The 18,869-nt window shown below is 38.1% G+C and overlaps 1 protein-coding gene across 27 annotated transcripts in view; it reads right to left on the bottom strand.

Annotated features, from left to right (window-relative positions):
• The window catches only part of svila (supervillin a), a 90,587-nt gene that overhangs the window by 22,242 nt on the left and 49,476 nt on the right, over positions 1-18,869 (bottom strand). For 11 of the 27 annotated variants that reach the window (XR_012369270.1, XM_073866946.1, XM_073866948.1 and 8 more), the window contains 12 exons: positions 17,211-18,020; positions 16,576-16,743; positions 16,081-16,115; positions 11,817-11,876; positions 11,324-11,465; positions 10,126-10,221; positions 8,544-8,829; positions 8,052-8,114; positions 5,597-5,996; positions 3,346-3,580; positions 2,257-2,389; positions 68-115 (listed from right to left, as the gene is read on the bottom strand). Coding sequence is in view for 26 of the 27 variants with exons in the window: in XM_073866946.1 (XP_073723047.1) it covers positions 68-115; positions 2,257-2,389; positions 3,346-3,580; positions 5,597-5,996; positions 8,052-8,114; positions 8,544-8,829; positions 10,126-10,221; positions 11,324-11,465; positions 11,817-11,876; positions 16,081-16,115; positions 16,576-16,743; positions 17,211-18,020 (2,476 nt within the window). In the remaining variant the exon portion in view is untranslated. Of the gene's footprint in view, positions 1-67; positions 118-2,256; positions 2,390-3,345; positions 3,581-5,596; positions 5,997-8,051; positions 8,115-8,543; positions 8,830-10,125; positions 10,222-11,323; positions 11,466-11,816; positions 11,877-16,080; positions 16,116-16,575; positions 16,744-17,210; positions 18,021-18,869 lie in introns of all 27 variants that reach the window. The other 16 variants (XM_073866931.1, XM_073866938.1, XM_073866943.1 and 13 more) reach the window with 11 other exon arrangements.

Genomic DNA, 18,869 nt, shown 5'->3' with positions numbered 1-18,869 from the left:
ACCATAACCCTTGTACAACCACAACAACCTGTGTTAAACCTATCAGCTCTGCAGTTAACAGCCTTACCCAAAGTTGATCAGAAACTGCAAAGTCATCTATCATCATCTCATCATCCTAAAAGAAGGGGTAAAATGGACAAGGGAAACATGACACATCTGTCTGTATTTTCTGTCTTTAGTGTGACCCGCACTTAAAGCTTAAACATAAGCTTGATATAATCACTGTAAAGATTCACTTTAAATAAAGTTGGTTCAACTTAAAAAGTAAGTTACATCTCATCACAGCACTGCAGAATTACTATCAAACATGCAAAGATTTACAATAACTTTTATTATTTTTAATATAATTTTTCTGAATTATAATAACACGAAAACATGAAAGAAGTAAAATGTCAGCAAGGAAAGAGATAGCACAGAGGTATGCAGATTAAAAACACATACATAAAACATACAAAAATAACAATAAACATGTATAATGATGTCATAACCCAATAATTAACTCATTCCCCACCACAAGTTAACTCGTCAATTAAGAGAAAACGCTTCTGCAACTTATACAACCCGGAAGTATTGCCCTAGGGCAGTGTTCTTCACATCCAACCCCGGAAAGCCGGTGCCCCGCAGAGCACAGATCCAACCCCAATCAAACACACCTATCTGTGATTTTTTTGTGATCATAAAGACATTGATTAGCTTGCTCAGGTGTGTTTGATTAAGGCTGGAGCCAAACTCCGCAGGGCAGCGGCTCTCCAGGGCTGGATATGAAGAACACCGCCCTATAGGGAAAACAGCTGTGTGTCTGTATTTTTTGTTTGAAAGCCGAGGGTCTGTTCTTTCATTTGATATATTGTATGTTTATATATATATAAGCACTATATAGTTTAAGAAGAACATTTTCTAGAAGGCACTAAACTTTTGTGAAAATCATGAAAAATGCTGCCGCTGACTGGCAACTTTTTTTAAAAAACGCTGGCGGGGAAAGAGTTAAAGGGACATTCCACTTTTTTGAAAATATGCTAATTTTCCAGCACCCCTAGAGTTAAACAATTGTTTTTTACCGTTTTGGAATCCATTCAGCTGATCTCCTGGTCTGGCGCTACCACTTTTAGCATAGCTTAGCATAATCCATTGAATCTGATTAGACCATTAGCATTGCGCTAAAAAAATATAATTTTCTAGGCCGATATGGCAAGGAATTATACTCTTAAACTGGCGTATTAATCAGTGACTTTGCTGATGTAATATGGCTGCACCAGGTGTAGTGATATTACGCAGCAGCCGAAAATAGTCCCGTTGGTTAGTTTCAATGGCAGGGGACCATTTTCGGGCAGTACGCAATATCGCTACCCCTGCTGCAGTCAAGTTACATCAGCAAAGTCACTGATTATTATGCCAGAATGAGAGTATAGTTCCTACCCATATCTGCCTAGAAAATCACAACTTTCCATTTTCCGTCAGTCTTAGTACACGATGTAACTACAGAAGAGTCAAGTTTTAAATAGGAAAAATATCGAAACTATTTGTTTATTTTGTAGCGCGATGCTAATGGTCTAATCAGAATCAATGTATTATGCTAAGCTATGCTAAAAGTGGTAGCGCCAGACCCGGAGATCAGCTGAATGGATTCCAAAACGGTAAGAATCAAATGTTTAACTCTAGGGGAGCTGGAAAACGAGCATAGGTTTTAAAAAAAGTGGAGTGTCCCTTTAACAAAAACACTACAATGTAGCAAACACCCATATTCCTCTGGGACAAACATCATGTATGCTGTACTGTACTGTACTTGTGACCAATGAGGTCATACCAGCTACTACACAATTACTAATTTGATACCTTTTAATTAAGATTTCATCAAAAACACAATGTAAACATACTGTCACAAGGTCAACACTATTTAAAGTGCAAATAGGTGTTAAAGTAACAGCTTGTACTGAGCAAACATACAGTGAACTGAACTGTCGGCACTGAGATTGTTCGATAAGTTGGTAATTGTGCTTGAGAACATTGTAAACATTCAAATAAACATGCAAACAGAAATAAAGAAAAGAAAGAATAAAAATACAGACAGCACATAGTATTCTCTGTTTAGGGTTATTCATAACACTACTAAAGCCAATTCTCAGTTAATAGAAGACGACATAATATTGCTCTGCATCTTCAAGATCTCATATTACACACACAAATAAAAAACAGTTGTACAGGTACAGTATGACCTTTATGGTCAGGTGAGAACAAAGTTCAAAGTTTAGAGGTTACCTTCTTCTTGAAGCTCTGCTCCACTTCCCACAGCTGGGCGTGTTTTTCAGACAGGGCAACCTTCACCACATCCTGTTTTTTATTGATCCTGTTCCTCCAGTCTTCCTCTCCACTCTTCTTCAACAGAGCCAGCCTGAGAGGGACACAGAAACTCTTTTGGTCACTACATAATTCAGTTCCTATCCCATACACACACACACAAACACGCACGCACATTTATATCAAGTGTGTGTACGCCGAGATCAGCAGTTTTTAAGATGTATACCACGAATCAATGTTGCCATCCTGTTTGTGTCAAACTCAGCATGCATCTCATGATAGCAAACTTCTGTCAGTTATATAATGCATCGATCCCTGACTGAGCACTGCTATACAGCTCTGACTAAACAAATAAAATAAAATCAATGGAAATTATCACAATCATAACAGAAAGTCGTACTGAACTAGACTATGTGTTTTTTTAAGTATCAAGGAACTGCTTTAAAGAGATGTTTTCCTTAATATCTTGCCCTCATCACCAGGAGGATGCTAAAGCTGACATCAAAGCATTACTGCAACATCAACAATGATCTGGTTGACAGCGAGTGAAAGGTTTGACTTTGAATATCTCATCTGATTTTATTTAATTTCTTTGTCATTTTATTCCTAACTATATTCTGTATTCCGAAAAGAACTACAATTGACAATATTCAACAGATATACATTTAAGAAAGACTTATTTACTGTACCGCATCCTACTTTCTGCATACACTAAAAATGCTGGGTTGTTTTGAACACATGGTTGGGTCAAATTAACATAGAAAATGTCTATATTTAAGATTAAAACAACTCAACAATTTACACACAATAGGTGCAGACTCAAAACAGGTCTTGTTTTATACAATTTAAATTTTACTGCTTTCAAATGCTGTAACTAAGAAAGCAATCCTCCAATTTAACATTTGGACAGAATCAGTATTAATCTACATCTACACTCCATACCTTACCATGAAAGATTTTGTATGCCAAAGATAAAATGACTTTCTAAATGCAACTACTTTTAAGATTTCTCATCCTTAAGTACTTAATAAATACAAACACATCACTTACCTCTCTTTAATGGACATCTGTCTGGCAGACATGATGTCTGCAATATCGTCTCCCTCCTCTGTTTTAAACTCAGTGTCGTACTCCTGCTCTCTCGCGTCCTCCTCGAGGAGGTGTGTGCCAGACTCTGTGTGCGTCTGTGCGTGCGTGTGCTGAGTGAGAGACAAAGCCCGTAAAGAGGACGAGTCCTGCGACGCAGCCGTCACTGCACGTACTGTGGCTGTGTGGACAGGAAGATCTGTTTTACACAGATACAGGAAACACAGGGTTACGGCACTCACAGTGATGCTATCAAAACCAACTAAGTGATAGGCAGACATATTCACACTGCATTGAGTTTTTGCTCACTTAAGCATTTAAATACTGTATATATGGGGTAAAATTGTGATGAATATGCAAACAAGTCTACACACAGGAAACGAGTGTGAGCGTTTTTTAAGTATAAAGAGAAGCTTTGTTTTCACGATGTGGCCATGTGGGTCACAAAGACATCTTTCTGTCTGGCTTACTGAGTTAAAAAGCTGGAAGACACTTCACTAATTTCTCAGAAAGCACACAAAGACATCACATCATGTTGCTCCGTGATGCTCTGCCCTTTTAGATTCATTTAAATAGGACATTAAACTGCATAACAAAATGAAAAAACATCACCACCCTACACAGCAGGAAGCCATCATAACAAGCTATCTCTTATCCCTGTCGAAATGTATCCGGCTCACTGTGTATACAGTACTTGGGTTGCAACTGTACCAAAATATCAGTAGCCAGTACCAAAATGCTATTAACTCTTTCCCTGCCATAGATGAGTTATCTCGTCGTCAATTAAGAGAAAACATTTGCATAAAAAACGTGTTTCTGATCAATTTTTACTAAATAACGCCAAAACGTTATTTACTCATTTTAAACTCCGTGTATGTTTTGATAATCGTTCTAGATCTGATCTCTAACAAAATTCCTTCACAAAAATGCAATTATTTTAGCTTTCGGCTAAAAAAATATTTTTTAAGAAAAATACCAATATTTAAGAGTTTATAAGCACTACGCAGAGAAAAATATATAGATAGGATGAACGTTTTTTCCCGTTTTGTTTGTTTGTTTATTATTTGTTTGAAAACAGGGGGTCTGTTTATATATTTGTAGAAGAACATTTTTCTGAAAGGCATTTTGCAAATCTTTTGTGAAAATCACAAAAAATGCTGGCGGGCATCTTTTCAAAAAATGGCTGGCGGGGAATAAGTTAAACACATTTTAAAGAGAGTTACAAATATTTGGGGCTGTCACTGTTTAAAGATTGTTTTTCTTAGTATCAATGTAGTAAATATTGCTCACATAATTATTCAAGTAAGAAATGCTAAGTTATTTTCAACCCAGCGTGTGGTCAAAAAGGGACAAACTCAGCCCGTTGGGGTGCAATTGGGTAGTGCTGCCTCACGATTAGTCGCGACTAATCGTTTGCAGAATAAAACGTTTTGTTTACATAATATATGTGTGTGTACTGTGTAAAATAATTATGTTTATATAAATACACACACATAAATGTATAATTTTAAGAAAAAATATATTTATATAATAAATATTTATATTTATATAATATAGATTATATATAAATATAAACAATTAAACATGTATATACACATGCAAATGTTTCTTAATTATATACATAATTATTATACACAGTACACCCACATATATTATGTAAACAAAAACTTTTATTCTGCAAATGATTATTCGCGACTAATCGTGAGGCAGCACTAATGCTGGGTTGTTTCGACCCAAAATGCTGAGTTGTTTTAACCCATTATTTGGTCAAATATAAACAAAATTCTGGGTTAATGTAACCCAGTGGGTTGGGTTTGTACTATTTTGACCCTAGTAAATACTGGGATGACAATAACCTGACACTTTTTAGACATTGTAGGAAAACGTGGGTTATTTTTTAATTTTTTTTCATTTTAAGTTAACCCGGAGAATGTTCAAATTTGACCCAACAATGGGTTAAATAACTCATTGGTTGAGGTTTGTCCCTTTTTATATATAAATGATGCAAAAGACATTTGATATCCCAAAACACACAGTGCATATCACTGACTAGTACAGGTAACACTAATGACAAGCATAAATGGTATTAATAATTTATGTCACTAAATGTTGTATTTCTTTTTCAAAAGTAGACAAAAGTGTAAATCAATAAAACAGACTAAGGACAGGGAAACAAAAAGAAATATAGGAATAAAGATATAAAACATTTCTCTACCTGAGATGGCTGCCTTTGACTTGTGCTCTCCATCTATTTCTGAAAAGTCACGATAGGTGACCCACTCCTTATGGTGCCCTTTATACTCCTCCCACTCACTGGTCGGCTGAGCGTGCGGCATCCGTTTCGGGCTCTCTGGAGAGGGAAGCTTCCTCTTCCCCATGCCCATCACCAGACTTTCTCTTTGGGCTACAGGTGACACATCTGGTCCCTGATGTTTCTGGAGCTCTTGGGCAGATTGAGAGTGGTGCGGTGGGGACAGAACCTGCTCATAGTAGGCTGGGCCAGATACATTGGGTGTGGCCAGCTGGATGTCACCGGCGTGTTCAGTGGAAACTGTTGATGATTTAAGGACCGAGGAAGAGGTGGATGCAAAACGACTTCCACCCTGAGGCTGCAGCTATAGGAGAACAAGAGGAGGGGTGGAGGAATGGAGCAGAAAAGAGAAAGGATGATGGTAGATAAGGACAGCATTGGAGGTAGTGGAGGAAAGTTAAAGAATTAGGGCAGAGAGAGAAAAAAATATGGAAAAAAAGAATTTGTTGAGTGCAAGGGTATGGGTAAATGTAAAAAAAATGAAGAAGTAAATAAGAGAAAAGGATGATGAAGATTTAGGATGGAGAAAAAGGAGTAATGTGGAGCAGGATAGAGAAGGTGGAGATAAAAATGGGACAGTAGATTAGAGATGGAGGGTGAGAGGGGAATAAAGGAGAGAAGGGATGAGAATAAAGTGGGTCAGCACAGGCATGATTGATCAACAGTTCATCAGTACAGATGTATCAATCACCCTGACGCATTTCCTGCTGCATCGAATCAGCCAATGACAAGACGGTTCTCAAAGCCATGCCCATTAAAAACTAAACCATCCTTTACCATCATGCCCTCAAAAACCGACACACTGAATCACTTGCAACAGGCACAGACAAGCACAATAAATGAACGTGTCTGTGGTTCATTGGGGCTTCAGCCAGAACTGTGGTGCTCATTCAGAACAAGATCATTGGCTGTGAAATGAGGAAATCAATCAATTATGATTCATTTCCTCTCTTCTCATAAAAACACTCTTATACACTTCACAAGCAAAAACACAGGATGTCTTCAATAACATGACACAATTCCATCAAAACCCCAAATGGATGTTCCCAAAGTAGCTGCTTGGGAAGCTGGCACACAGCATATGTGTGACCTTAGCATTCATATAATTCCCAGTAAAAAATGACGATGTGTCACAGTAAGATTGCTGGAAATGTACCAAAAATGTTTGTTTTGTGTTTCCGACCTTTTCGCCCAACAATTGATATAACAGTATAGTAAAAACTCCATTGGTCGGCACATCATACCCCCCAGCCTTAAAGGGACACTCCACTTTTTTTGAAAATATGCTCATTTTCCAGCTCCCCTAGAGTTGAGCATTTGATTTGTGCCTTTTTGGAGTCCGTTCGGCTGGTCTCCGGGTCTGGCGCTGCCACTTTTAGCATAGTTTAGCACAATTCATTGAATCTGATTAGATTATTAGCATCACACTAAAAAAATAATCAAAGAGTTTTTTTCCCATTTAAAAGTTGACTCTTCTGTAGTTACATTGTGTAAAAAAAATCACAACTATTAATTTTTCATCGGTCTAGCCACACAATATTACTACAGAAGAGTCCAGTTTTGAATAGGATAAATATTGAATCTCTTTGGTTATTTTTAACGCGATGCTAATGGTCTAATCAGATTCAATGGATTATGCTAAGCTATGCTAAAAGTGCTAGCGGACCCGGAGATCAGCTGAATGGATTCCAAAACGGTAAAAATCAAATGTTTAACTTTAGGGGAGCTGGAAAATGAGCACACTTTCAAAAAAAGTGGAGCGTCCCAAAAATGAAAATCTTGTTATTAATTACTCACCGTCATGTTGTTTCAAACATGAATAAGCTCCTCCACTCTGCTAAACACAGACTAAGATACTTCGATAAATAATAGCAACCACACACCTTTCGATGCCCATTCACTTAGTATGTTTATCCTGTCAATTGTCAACTGTGTGTTTACAATCCTTTATCAAAATATACACTATTGTGTTCAACAGAATAAAGAAACTGACACAAGTTCAAAACAACATGAAGAAGAGCAAATTATGAAAAAAAAACATTATTTCTGGGTGAACTATCCATTTAATAATGCTTAATAACAAAAAAGCATCATATCTGTTGGCATTTCTTAGCACCACTGCAAAACAAAATCATAAATCATAAATCAACCGCAATGTCTGTACTTGAAATGCCGGCAATCTGAAGAACAATTCAATATAATGGCTATAAAGCCCATGCCAAATGACTTCATTGTGGTTTTGCAAGATGCAAACAAGTCCTGAATTCAGACAGCAGAGGAAAATATATGCTCAAACATTAGGACACTGCGGCTAAAACACGGGCCAATGGTTTAAATGCAAGGAGTCAGGCACCCTCACATGTTCCAGATCACTCAGACCCACTGAGAACTCCGACGCCTCGTCAAACATCTCAGAACCGCCCTGCATTAGAGACAAACCCTTGTTTTGCAAAACTGTGTGAAATTTAAATACATGCCCTGCACCTCATGTCCACCTAATAGTCAGGGTACACGTTTGTGTCCGTGTCAATGATACTGGAGGTTGTGCTTGCATTTAGGCATTAAGCAGATGTTGTCTACACCCCAAAAATACCAAGATGTGCGCATTTGCAATTTAAAATGTTAGTAATGTGGTTTCAGTGGTTTTATCCTTTTTCCGGGAAACATTTTCCAACTTCTGAAATCTCTAATCTCTGACAGGATATGACTTTCTCTTAAATGTGCTCATGAAAAGAGCTGCAAAGTTAAAAACATGTTTACATAACTAGCACAAAAAGTCGTAATTACCTAACACAAATCATTTATGACACTGTATCTAATGGCTATACAATGAAAGTGACATGTTAAATACCTGTTCGACCTCTCCTAATGTGATTGGCTGGGTCTGGTAGCGGGCGTTACTCCTGCGTGCCCGAGTGTCACTTCTAACCCGAGGACCATGGCCGGATGACTGCGCCAGGCGATTAAAGAGTGCCATCTTTTCTGCCAGTGTAAGCGTGGAAAGATCTGGCTCCTCCTGTATATCCTGTCCAGGAGATGTGTGGTGAGCTCGATTCATCTCCGCAGCCTCCTGAGCCAGCCGAACCTCTCTGGCCTGCTCCCTCACCATAGAGCTCTGCTGAGATGATGCCTGCAAGCTGAGGGACACACCCAAACTGTTTGATATAGAATACTTAATGTGTTTCAATTTCATTATATCATCAACTGGATCCTATATACATTTACTGTATATATGGCATGCATGCTTGGTATAAAATAAGTGATCATGAATTATGTAACAAATGAAAGTGTTAGACATTTTTAAAGGTCATTTAAACATATATTCATATTAATATAATATACATGCGTGCAGACAAACATGTCATGCTATGAATTTTTGTATATTTACGTATAGTGCCACAAGGGGGTAGTATTTCCTTATTTGAAGAATTAAACATGCATCTGTCTTACAAAAACAGTCAACTTTGTATTTTTTACTTTTCTACATGTACACATCTGTGCATCTATGCATTTGGAAGACACTTTAATCCAAAAGCAATTTTCAGTTTACACATTTTATCAGTATGTTTGTCCCCTGAGATCAAATCCATGACCTTTGCCCTGCTAAAATAATTTGCCATCAGTTAAGCTACAGCAACCCCTTTTATCCAAACGATCTTTCTTTTTTAGTGCTTTTCTAGATTTCAAAAAGCAAAGACACATTTTTTAAATGACACTCTCCTAAAAATGTTACAAGGTGTTACAAAATTTGTCACTGGGGAGGGTATTGTTACCTCAGAGGAACACATGGGTATCTTAGAGGTATACATCTGTACCAAAATGGACCTTTTCAAAAGGTACTGTCCCAGCAGTGGCAGTGCCCGAGGGGCGCAAATTCAAAATAAGTGTTCGGAGTGTCGTGTGTGGTTTGTAATTTCAAAATATGTGTTCTGCGTGTCAAGTGATCCTATGTGCATCACGTGTTTTGTCAACATAAGTGCCTGCTGCACACGCGTCAAAAATACGTTTATGATAAAAGAGACGCTCACGTTCACAAAATACACGCAAGACAATCCCTTAATAGTAAACTCTGATTACGCATGACATTATGCAAGTATCTGGCAAACGCGAGCGTCTCCTCCATCACAAACCCCCTAGACGCATCTGCAGCAGGCACCCACCCTGACAAGACACATGACGCACACAGGACCGCCCGACTCGCAGAACACACACCCCGAAAGCACGAACCACACACATGACGGGCTACATACATGTTGTGACGAACTTCGCATCGAGCGCCTTCGAAAAAAGAAGTCACCGGCCACCACTGCGTCCCAGTGACAACTTTTCTTAGTGCAGAGACTGACAAATATTAGTATTGATGGAAGTGACCATGCCCGGATTACACACACACACAGGCTCATGTGAGTGTTAATATGTTTGTTCCTGTGTACCTGCTTTTGGTTACAGAGCTGTGGATTATAGTGGGACTAGGGACACGTGCTACAGATGTTTGTACAGTCTCGGACTGCGACAAATTGCCAGGGACACTTTAATTCACACAGAGGATGAAGGAAAAGAGGGGAGACAAGGAAAAAAGCATGGAAAGAAAATGCATGAGAGAACTGAAAAACAACACTACATACACCAAATGAAAGAAAATGACAAGAAAGTTGATAATACCATGTTACGTGGCAATATATCTTTATGTTTCTCGCAAACCTTAAATACCTTATACCATTTTATGTTGCCTAAACCTAAAATTTTCTTTTTTTTCAAGGCGACATATTATGAAAATCTGACTTTTTCCATGTTTAAGTGCTATAATTGGGTCCCCAGTGCTTCTATCAACCTAAAAAGTGTGAAAAAGATCAAACCAGTAACTTAGTTTTGGTAAACCATTCCCTGCAAGCATGTGAAAAATTAGGTCATTGAAATTTAGCACCCCTTGTGATGTCAGAAGGGGATAATACAGCCCCTTAATCTGCACTATCCAACCACGGCATTGCTATTTAGTGCAGAGATCAGCTCATTTGCATTTTAACTCTTTCCCCGCCATCGACGAGTTTTCTCGTCAATTAAGAGAAAACGCTTCCGCAACTTTTACAACCCGGAAGTGTTGCCTCACGTGAAAGAGAAAGAACTCTGTGTATGTTTTAAAGATTGCTCTGAATCTGATCTCTATCAAAAGCCCTTCACAAAAATGGAATTATCTCTGCTTTTTGCTCAAATTTTTTTTTTTTTTTTTTTAAAGAAACCTACCCATATTTGAGAGGTGATAAAAAGAGAATTAATGAAGGTAGGATGAAACCTTTTTTTTTAAGCTGAGGGTCTGTTCTATCATTTGATATATTGTATTTTTATATATTTAAAGAACATTTTCTGAAAGGCATTAAACTTTTGTCAAAATCATGAAAAATGCAGCCCTTGCGGTATTTTGAGCTAGAACTTCAAATATGTACTCTGGGGACACCAAAGATTTATTCGACTTTTTAAAAAAAGTCTTGTGAAATGTCCCCTTTAAATGGTATTAAATTATAAGGTGGCTCTTGGGGGCTTTACCCAATAAATAAGATGTTTATCTCTCCCACAAAATTTTCCCACATACATATGCTTTCTGGAGGAGGCACGTATCAAACAATTAAAACTTACCTAGCAGCAATGACCACCTCCTCAGAGGTCACAGGTTGAGTACGGGAGCGATCATGACCTCTCCTCAGCCTCCGCTCCACGCCGGGATTACGACTCCACGACTTCAGAACTGAACCATCAGATGTTTTCTCTAGCTCCCTAAGAAACATTTACATTGATCAAATTAAACATAAATAAACTAAATAGCACTATACTGAATTTGACTTTGTAGTAATTTACACCAAGGAATTTGCCAATACTTTATTCTTAACTTCATAATTTACTTAAATGAGATAAGTTTGCATGCTGGCAATGCCAGTTATAATAAAATCAACTTTAGTGGATTTTTCTGTGGCATCTGTGTGGCATGTGTGAGTGTGACGTCACACACACACAAGTGTTTTAAACCATTTGCTTGTGTGGTTTTTTGATTTGGGTTAGGATGCTGTCTGTCGACGGCTCACTAAGAGGGTTTGGAACAGACACAGACACATTCAGGCTCGTCATACCCTAAAGAGAGAGCGCTTGGCAGCCACGCTCAGCTTTGCTCTCTCATCCAGCTTCTCCTCGTCCACTGGAAAAACACAAAGGAAAAGAAATGACTCAGAAGTGTTTTCATGAGAATAAACCCAATGACTTTCAGAGGACAACATGTGAAATGCTGAACACATGGTAAAACATTTCACAGGCTATTTTACTTTGTAAACACTCTTTTATAAGGTGCTACAGAAATAAAAATTTTGTTTCTGATTCTTGTCAACAGGCATTAAAATGTTTAAAATATAAATCTAAAATTACACATACAACTGGAAAAGCAAAACAGTAGCTTAGATGAAGCACAGCTTAAGTAATGCATTCTGCATTGGGCTTTAGAAAAACGGGGGTGGGGTACATAAACCCTATCAGCTTGCCATAAAGTCATCATAAAAACTGAAATTAAAAACTTTATTATTATCATTTTTTTTTTTTGTGGTATTTTTTACAAATGACATCTGTGAGCATTTTATTAAAGGTGCCAAAGAATGCATTGATACAATGTGGGGTACATCAACCTTATCAGCTTGACAAAGTCATCATGAAACTGAAATTAAAAACTTTATTATTATTATTATTATTATTAATTCATTTTTTAAAAATATTGTGGTATTTTTCACAAATGGCATGAGAATTGTTAAAGGTGCCAAAGAATGCATTGATACAATGTTAAATTGTTCTCTGATATCTACATAGAAGGTACACTCTAAAAAAAACAAACGGTGCTATATAGCACCAAAACAATTGCTTTGGATCGTAACGATAGAAGAACCATTTTAGTGCCATATAGCACCGGTGAAGAACCAGTGAAGCACCAGTGAAGCACCAGTGAAGCACCAGTGTAGAACCATATAGGGGCCATATAGCACCACATATGGTTCTACATAGCACTATATGGTTCTACACAGGTGCTTCACTGGTGCTTCACTGGTTCTTCACCGGTGCTATATGGCACTAAAAATGGTTCTTCTATCGTTACGATCCAAAGCAACTGTTTTGGTGCTATATAGCACCGTTTGTTTTTTAGAGTGTATGTGGCTTTATTAAGCAAAAATTATCCAAAAAATTACCTCATTTGAAAGGGTCATGAATTATTATGTTGAGCTCTACCCTGATTTGCTGTGTTATCAGAGCTTATTTTAGTAGCTCCGTGTGTGTGCAAACAGACCTTATGTTTGAGCCTGTATAAGATAAAGATACAAATTTTGAAGAATAATTTATTATTCAGAGACTGAAAATGGACATTTCTGAGTGGTAAGTTGTGTTTTTAGTATAGACCGCCAAAACGTATCTCTGTAATGTCAATAGTAGAACTTCAGCCTAAATTCTAGCATATAGCATTAACTAGCATATAGCGCTAACTTAGCAATCACAACTTTAATTTGGCATTGTAACATCATTGTAATTAATTTAATGTGTTTATGTCGACCGTAATGTCACAGTCAGTATTATGTTGAGATTGGCCTGTTTTCCAGCAGTCTTTTGCATGCATGGGGTTTACATATAAAAGGAGGAAACAATAGTGTTTGAGGCTCACGATATGTCATTACCATGTACAGATCTCTTATTATTAGGGATGCTCACATTGACCGTTTAACCGTTAACCGAAGGTAAGAATTTATGACCGATTAACATTAAAATAAAAAAAATATTTGTTAATACATGGTGCGTGTCGTCATGAGCCGACAGACATTTCGCCACTTTTTTTATCACTTTTTTGCACGTTCAAATTAAATATTTTGTTTTTACTAGTTTACAGACAACCGTCAACTGTATTTTTACTCAATGACAATTTCATATTAAAATCGTATAAGTTAACGGTTAATGTTCGGTTTAGAAGCTACGGTTGTCGGTCGGGAAAATTAACTGATATGAGCATCCCTACTTATTATTCATCTATGCTCTTTACTTCCGGTCACGGGGTATGGCAGGTGGGCGGGGATGGGGAAAAGATTGCAGGGATTAGTAAATAGCAACATGACCAAGCGATTCAATCAAATCTCGATGGACGAATTCAAGTCCAGCCCTACCTTTTTCATTTCAGAAGCCGTTTCACTTGGATATACGTCTCGGCGGAAAAATAAGACAATCGCTATTTCGGTTTCATTGTGATTTTAAAGGAATAGTTCAACCAAAATGAAAATTAGCCTATATTTCACTTACCCTCAAGCAATTCTAGGTGTATATAACTTTTTTCTTTCAGCCAAACACAGTCAGAGTTATAGCAAATAATACCCTGGCTCTTTTCAGCTTTACAAATGGCATTGAATAGTGCCCCATTTTTAAAGCTCCAATAAAGTGCATCCAACCATCAAAAACTAATCCATACAGTTACTAAATGTCTTCTGAGGTGAAGCGATGTTTTTTTTTTAAGTTGGTTAAGAGGTCAGCCTTTCTCCTGACCTTAACTCTCTTGTGAACATCCATATGCTTTTCCTGAAAAGAAGACATTTAATAACAGTATATGTAAGTTTTAAATGGATGAATGCGCTGTTTTGGAGCTTTAAAAACTCTCCTCCGCTATGGCACTATCCAATGCAATTATAAAGCTGAAAAGAGCAAGGATATTATTTAATGTAACTCTGACTGTGTTTGGGTAAAAAATAGGGCTGCACGATAAATCGCACGCGATTGTCATGCACAACTCGTCAGGAAAGCCGGTTCCTTGATTACTAGTAATAAATCGCCATCAGCTGCTTTCAGATGAAGCGGCATTTACTACAAAGAGCCGTAGTTCACTGACAAGCAGGGAAATATTGCATTCATAATGCGGATGAATCGCCTGCAATTATGAATGCAAGATTGTCTAGTTTTTTTTGTGAACTACAGCTCTGTGTAATAAATGCTGCTCCATCTGAAAGCAGCTGATGGCGATTTATTACTAAGAAACCGGCTTTACTGACGAGATGCGCATGACAATCGCATGCGATTATTTGTGCAGCCCTATTAAAAAAACAAGTCATATACACGTAGCATGGTTTGTGGACAAATAAAATATGAGCAGATGTTTTAAGGGTGAACTAACGAATATTATTTTGCAAAAAAAATCTGTATGAACTTTTTACTTACAATCAGTAAAGTTTTTTAAAGTCTAAGAGCAGAGGACATGCCTCCATAAACATTTCCAAGCCAAATCAGCAGTGTATTCAATGTATTAAATCATGCATTTTATTGTATTTATTTACAACAAACAGCCCCAAAAAGGCAATTTATATAGAATGAGATGGTATACAAACACACATCTGTAGGTTTTAAAGCTCACATAGCACATGCCGTTTCTGCATTTCTGATGTTAATCTGGAGTATAGAGTAGCATTACATTCTTTATATCTCCGAAAAGTCTTTAGTTTAATCAGATTTATAAAAGAAAGATTAGCTTTACAGAATCTTTCCGATAATGTACGAAAAAATGAAGAAGGAGGAGTTACTGCCGCGGGAGGAGCGAGTACGAGTCACGCAACACTATACAACACTGTTTAACTTATGATTCACCACATGTTTGTGTCATTTATATAATATGCACATGCTTATTTCCAACATAAGACAGAAGTCTTACTTACCGCATGCAACTCATGACCCGGTTGGGACTTTTCAATTAAATCCAGCGTTAAACAAACACACACGTAAAACTCCGCTGCTACCCCAGATAATAAACTATATCCATTGTTTTCATAAGGCTGGATTTCTTCTCCTTACATCCAAAAACACACTTCTTCTTTCGTGCCATTGTTGAGTTTTGAAATTAAACAAAGCTGTCGCGTGATGTGATGTTTGTAAGTTCTAGCGTCTCCCGCTGATTGACGAGTGGGCGGGGTTTTCTGGGGAAGTGCCCCATAAAAAGAAGCGATACGTATAAAAAACCCTGAAACATCAGCTGGTAATCGAAAAAAACTTTCCGAAACTTTCACGAACCCTGGTGAAGTGGATTCGGCATAGAAATACTCTGTAACACGCCCAACTGCTTTTTTGACACTTTGCCTACGTTTAGCATGAGGAAACAACTCTATAACTGTGTTAATAAGTCAGAATGCTTAAAATACCATTTAACCAACCCTTTAAATTTAGCTGACAGTACGTTATTCAACTATTAAGTTCTCGCTCACAATTCACGAAAACCCTACAACAAGCTGATCCCCTATTACACTTTCTATGAAACAGTGACTTTCTATATTAAAATATAACAGAGACCATCCTTCATAGATCAAAAATAGCATTTTCATGTACACAAAAGATTTGTGACTTACCCTCAGGGCTCAGTGGTTCAGGGCTTAGACAAGACCTATAGGAAGCAAAAATACAAAACTTAGAAAAAAGTTACAATTGAAGTTCAGACTGAGAAATTGACATCAACCATCCGACAGGTATGTGATAGTGCAAGTGCACGAAAAAAAGCCACAAAAGACTGAGAAAAAAGGAAAGTGGAAAAAATACACAAAGCAACAGGATTATTTGGTTGGAAAGCAAAGAATTAAAGAAAACAAAGAGCCTTTCATAGAAATAAACCTTTGAATTAGAGATCACTACACATAAAAACAAAATATCATTAAGGGAAATGCTCACTGTAATACAATATTAATGCTTGGGAAATTACACTACAGTTAGAAAAAACGAAATACTAGTTCTCAGAGGTGTCAAATGTTTTAATGTGATCAGGTTAAATAAAACCATTTTAAGTCACGTGTAAGTTGCACTCCAAACTAAAAATCAATACCGTGCATATATCTACCCATAAGGCCTACCGGTCTGTTTGTTTGCGTTCAGTTGTTGTGATTGGCTGAGTTTTAAACCTCTCAGATGTCTTTCTACTCTCAGTGGGACATATATATCTCATAGGCTGACGAGACGACCGATCTCTGCCTCTTTCACTTCTCCAGGGTACATCTGGAACTGCAGGCAGTCCCTTTGCCCTGTTTCATCACCAAATATAATTGAACGAAGCAGCGTTTAACACACAAAGATACGATAATAATGGATAATGCTGTATATTGTTAAAGTCAAAATGTACAGAATCGTCTTTTTGGCATCCTCAAGGTGTGTTAAGTAAACTGCTGAAAATCCTAAAAACACCACAAAAGCAATTATTTCAAATTTGCACACAGGTGTAACCAGCTTCTCTCAATCCAGAAAGACAAAGTTACAAAGCTTAGCCAAGGTAAGACAAACATAGACAAAAGCCATGGTTATTTACAGTATAAGCCGAGCAGCACATATCCAAGGAAAAGACCATAATCCGAATGATTTTTCTAAGATTAGTCTTTTCATTCTCCAAGCATTCGGATTAGATTGTTATGATCGATTAACTCATTTTTCCTTAAAACAAACTTGTTAGATGGGTTAGTACTGTAAGCCATTAGGGTAATGTACCACAACCTACAGTTCGGTTTTCCGGGTGCTTGCAACACTTTCCAGGTAGGAGTGCCGGAGCTTGGCCACTGAAACTCTGACATCATTGGACAGATGATCTCCATTGGGCACTTTTTCCTGATAGGCAGCCTCTCTAGGGATTTGATGAGGAGCAGCCTTTTGGACACTTCCAGCATCTGACATGGAGTGAGGGAGGGGTTTGGATGAACTTGGCCCCCATCCTCCACTGGAGGCTTGTGTTTGAAGTGGTGCATAACTTGATCCTTGCTGATGAAAGAGGTTAGCATCAGCCCTCCTTTGGGCTTCTTTAGTTTTTAGATGCATAGACTCTGCAGCCTGAAGTCGGGATACGTGCTCGGTGTAAACTCGCGCTCCACGCCTCCCTCTAGGGTCTTCCGCAACACCCTCCCTTTCACGCCCACTGATCCCTGGTTTTGCCTCCATGTTGTCGGCATATGCACGGCATGGCTCCTCAATGCTTTTTTCCTTCCGTCGAATCTCGGAGGGTAACACAGCTTTCTTGCTGCGCAGGAGACCAACCGCCCTCCCGTCTTGTTGTTCCTCCATTTTGTATTCTGCTTTTTGAACCACCTCCTGGTTCTCATGTGCATGTTTGAAACCAGGTTCGCAGGCCATAGAGAAGTAAAGATGTCGATCCTCTAGATCTTGATGGGTCATTTGTGTGGCTGGAGTATCAGTTGAATGATATCGAGGGAATGACTGGGGAACCTGGTTGTAAGCACGACCCTCTGTTTTGGAGCCCAACTTTGGACTCTTGTGAAAAGGCTCCTCGCGGGCAAGTCGCTCCCTAACTCGGATTCTTCAGGAGAAGAGAAAAGAAGTCTCACTTAGAGGAAAAATCATTTCATAGTTATCGACCCTGCAAGAAAAGACGAATTAACGGCCCTGGCTATGAAAATGAGCAATTTCGAAGATATAAAAAAATCTGCTCATTTTTTCAGTGGTCGACATAATGAGAACCATATGACAAATTCTGGCATTCACTGTAACAAATCAAGCAGCAACACAAATCAACCATGATATTGAAAACAACTGAACCATACCGAAACAATCTCAGAATAGTTTAACTCAAGAATAATGGTCAGTCGTTTAGATTAGAAAAGACTCAGCTTCTGGGGGATAAATAAATGTATTGTGTGAAAAGCAGCCTTAAAGGGACACTCCACTTTTCAGAAAACACGCTCACTTTCCAGCTCCCCTACAGTTAAACATTTGATTTTTACAGTTTTGGAATCCATTCAGCTGATCTCTGGGTCTGGCACTACCACTTTTAGCATAGCTTAGCATAATCCATTCAATCTGATTAGACCATTAGCATAGCGCCAAAAAACAACCAAAGAGTTTCGACATTTTTCCCATTCAAAACCCGACTCTTCTGTAGTTACCCCGTGTAATAATCAAGGACTTTGCTGCTATACCATGAGTGCAGCAGGCGCAATAATATTATGCAGCGCCTGAAATAGTCCCCTTGGTAACTTTCAATAGTAGGGGACTATTTTCACCTGCTGCGTAATATCATTGCTCCTTCTGCAAAGTCCTTGATTAAAGGACAAGTTCGGCATTCCACACTTAAAGGAACAGTATGTAGGATTGTGGCCAAAACTGGCATTTCAATCACAAAACTTGTGTCTAAAACTGGTACTGCAAT

Source organism: Misgurnus anguillicaudatus, chromosome 4 (assembly GCF_027580225.2).
Source record: "Misgurnus anguillicaudatus chromosome 4, ASM2758022v2, whole genome shotgun sequence".
In the NCBI taxonomy this organism is placed as follows: Eukaryota; Metazoa; Chordata; class Actinopteri; order Cypriniformes; family Cobitidae; genus Misgurnus; species Misgurnus anguillicaudatus.
The sequence above is the reverse complement of the archived record's forward strand: the minus strand, read 5'-3'. Positions and strand labels throughout refer to the sequence as shown.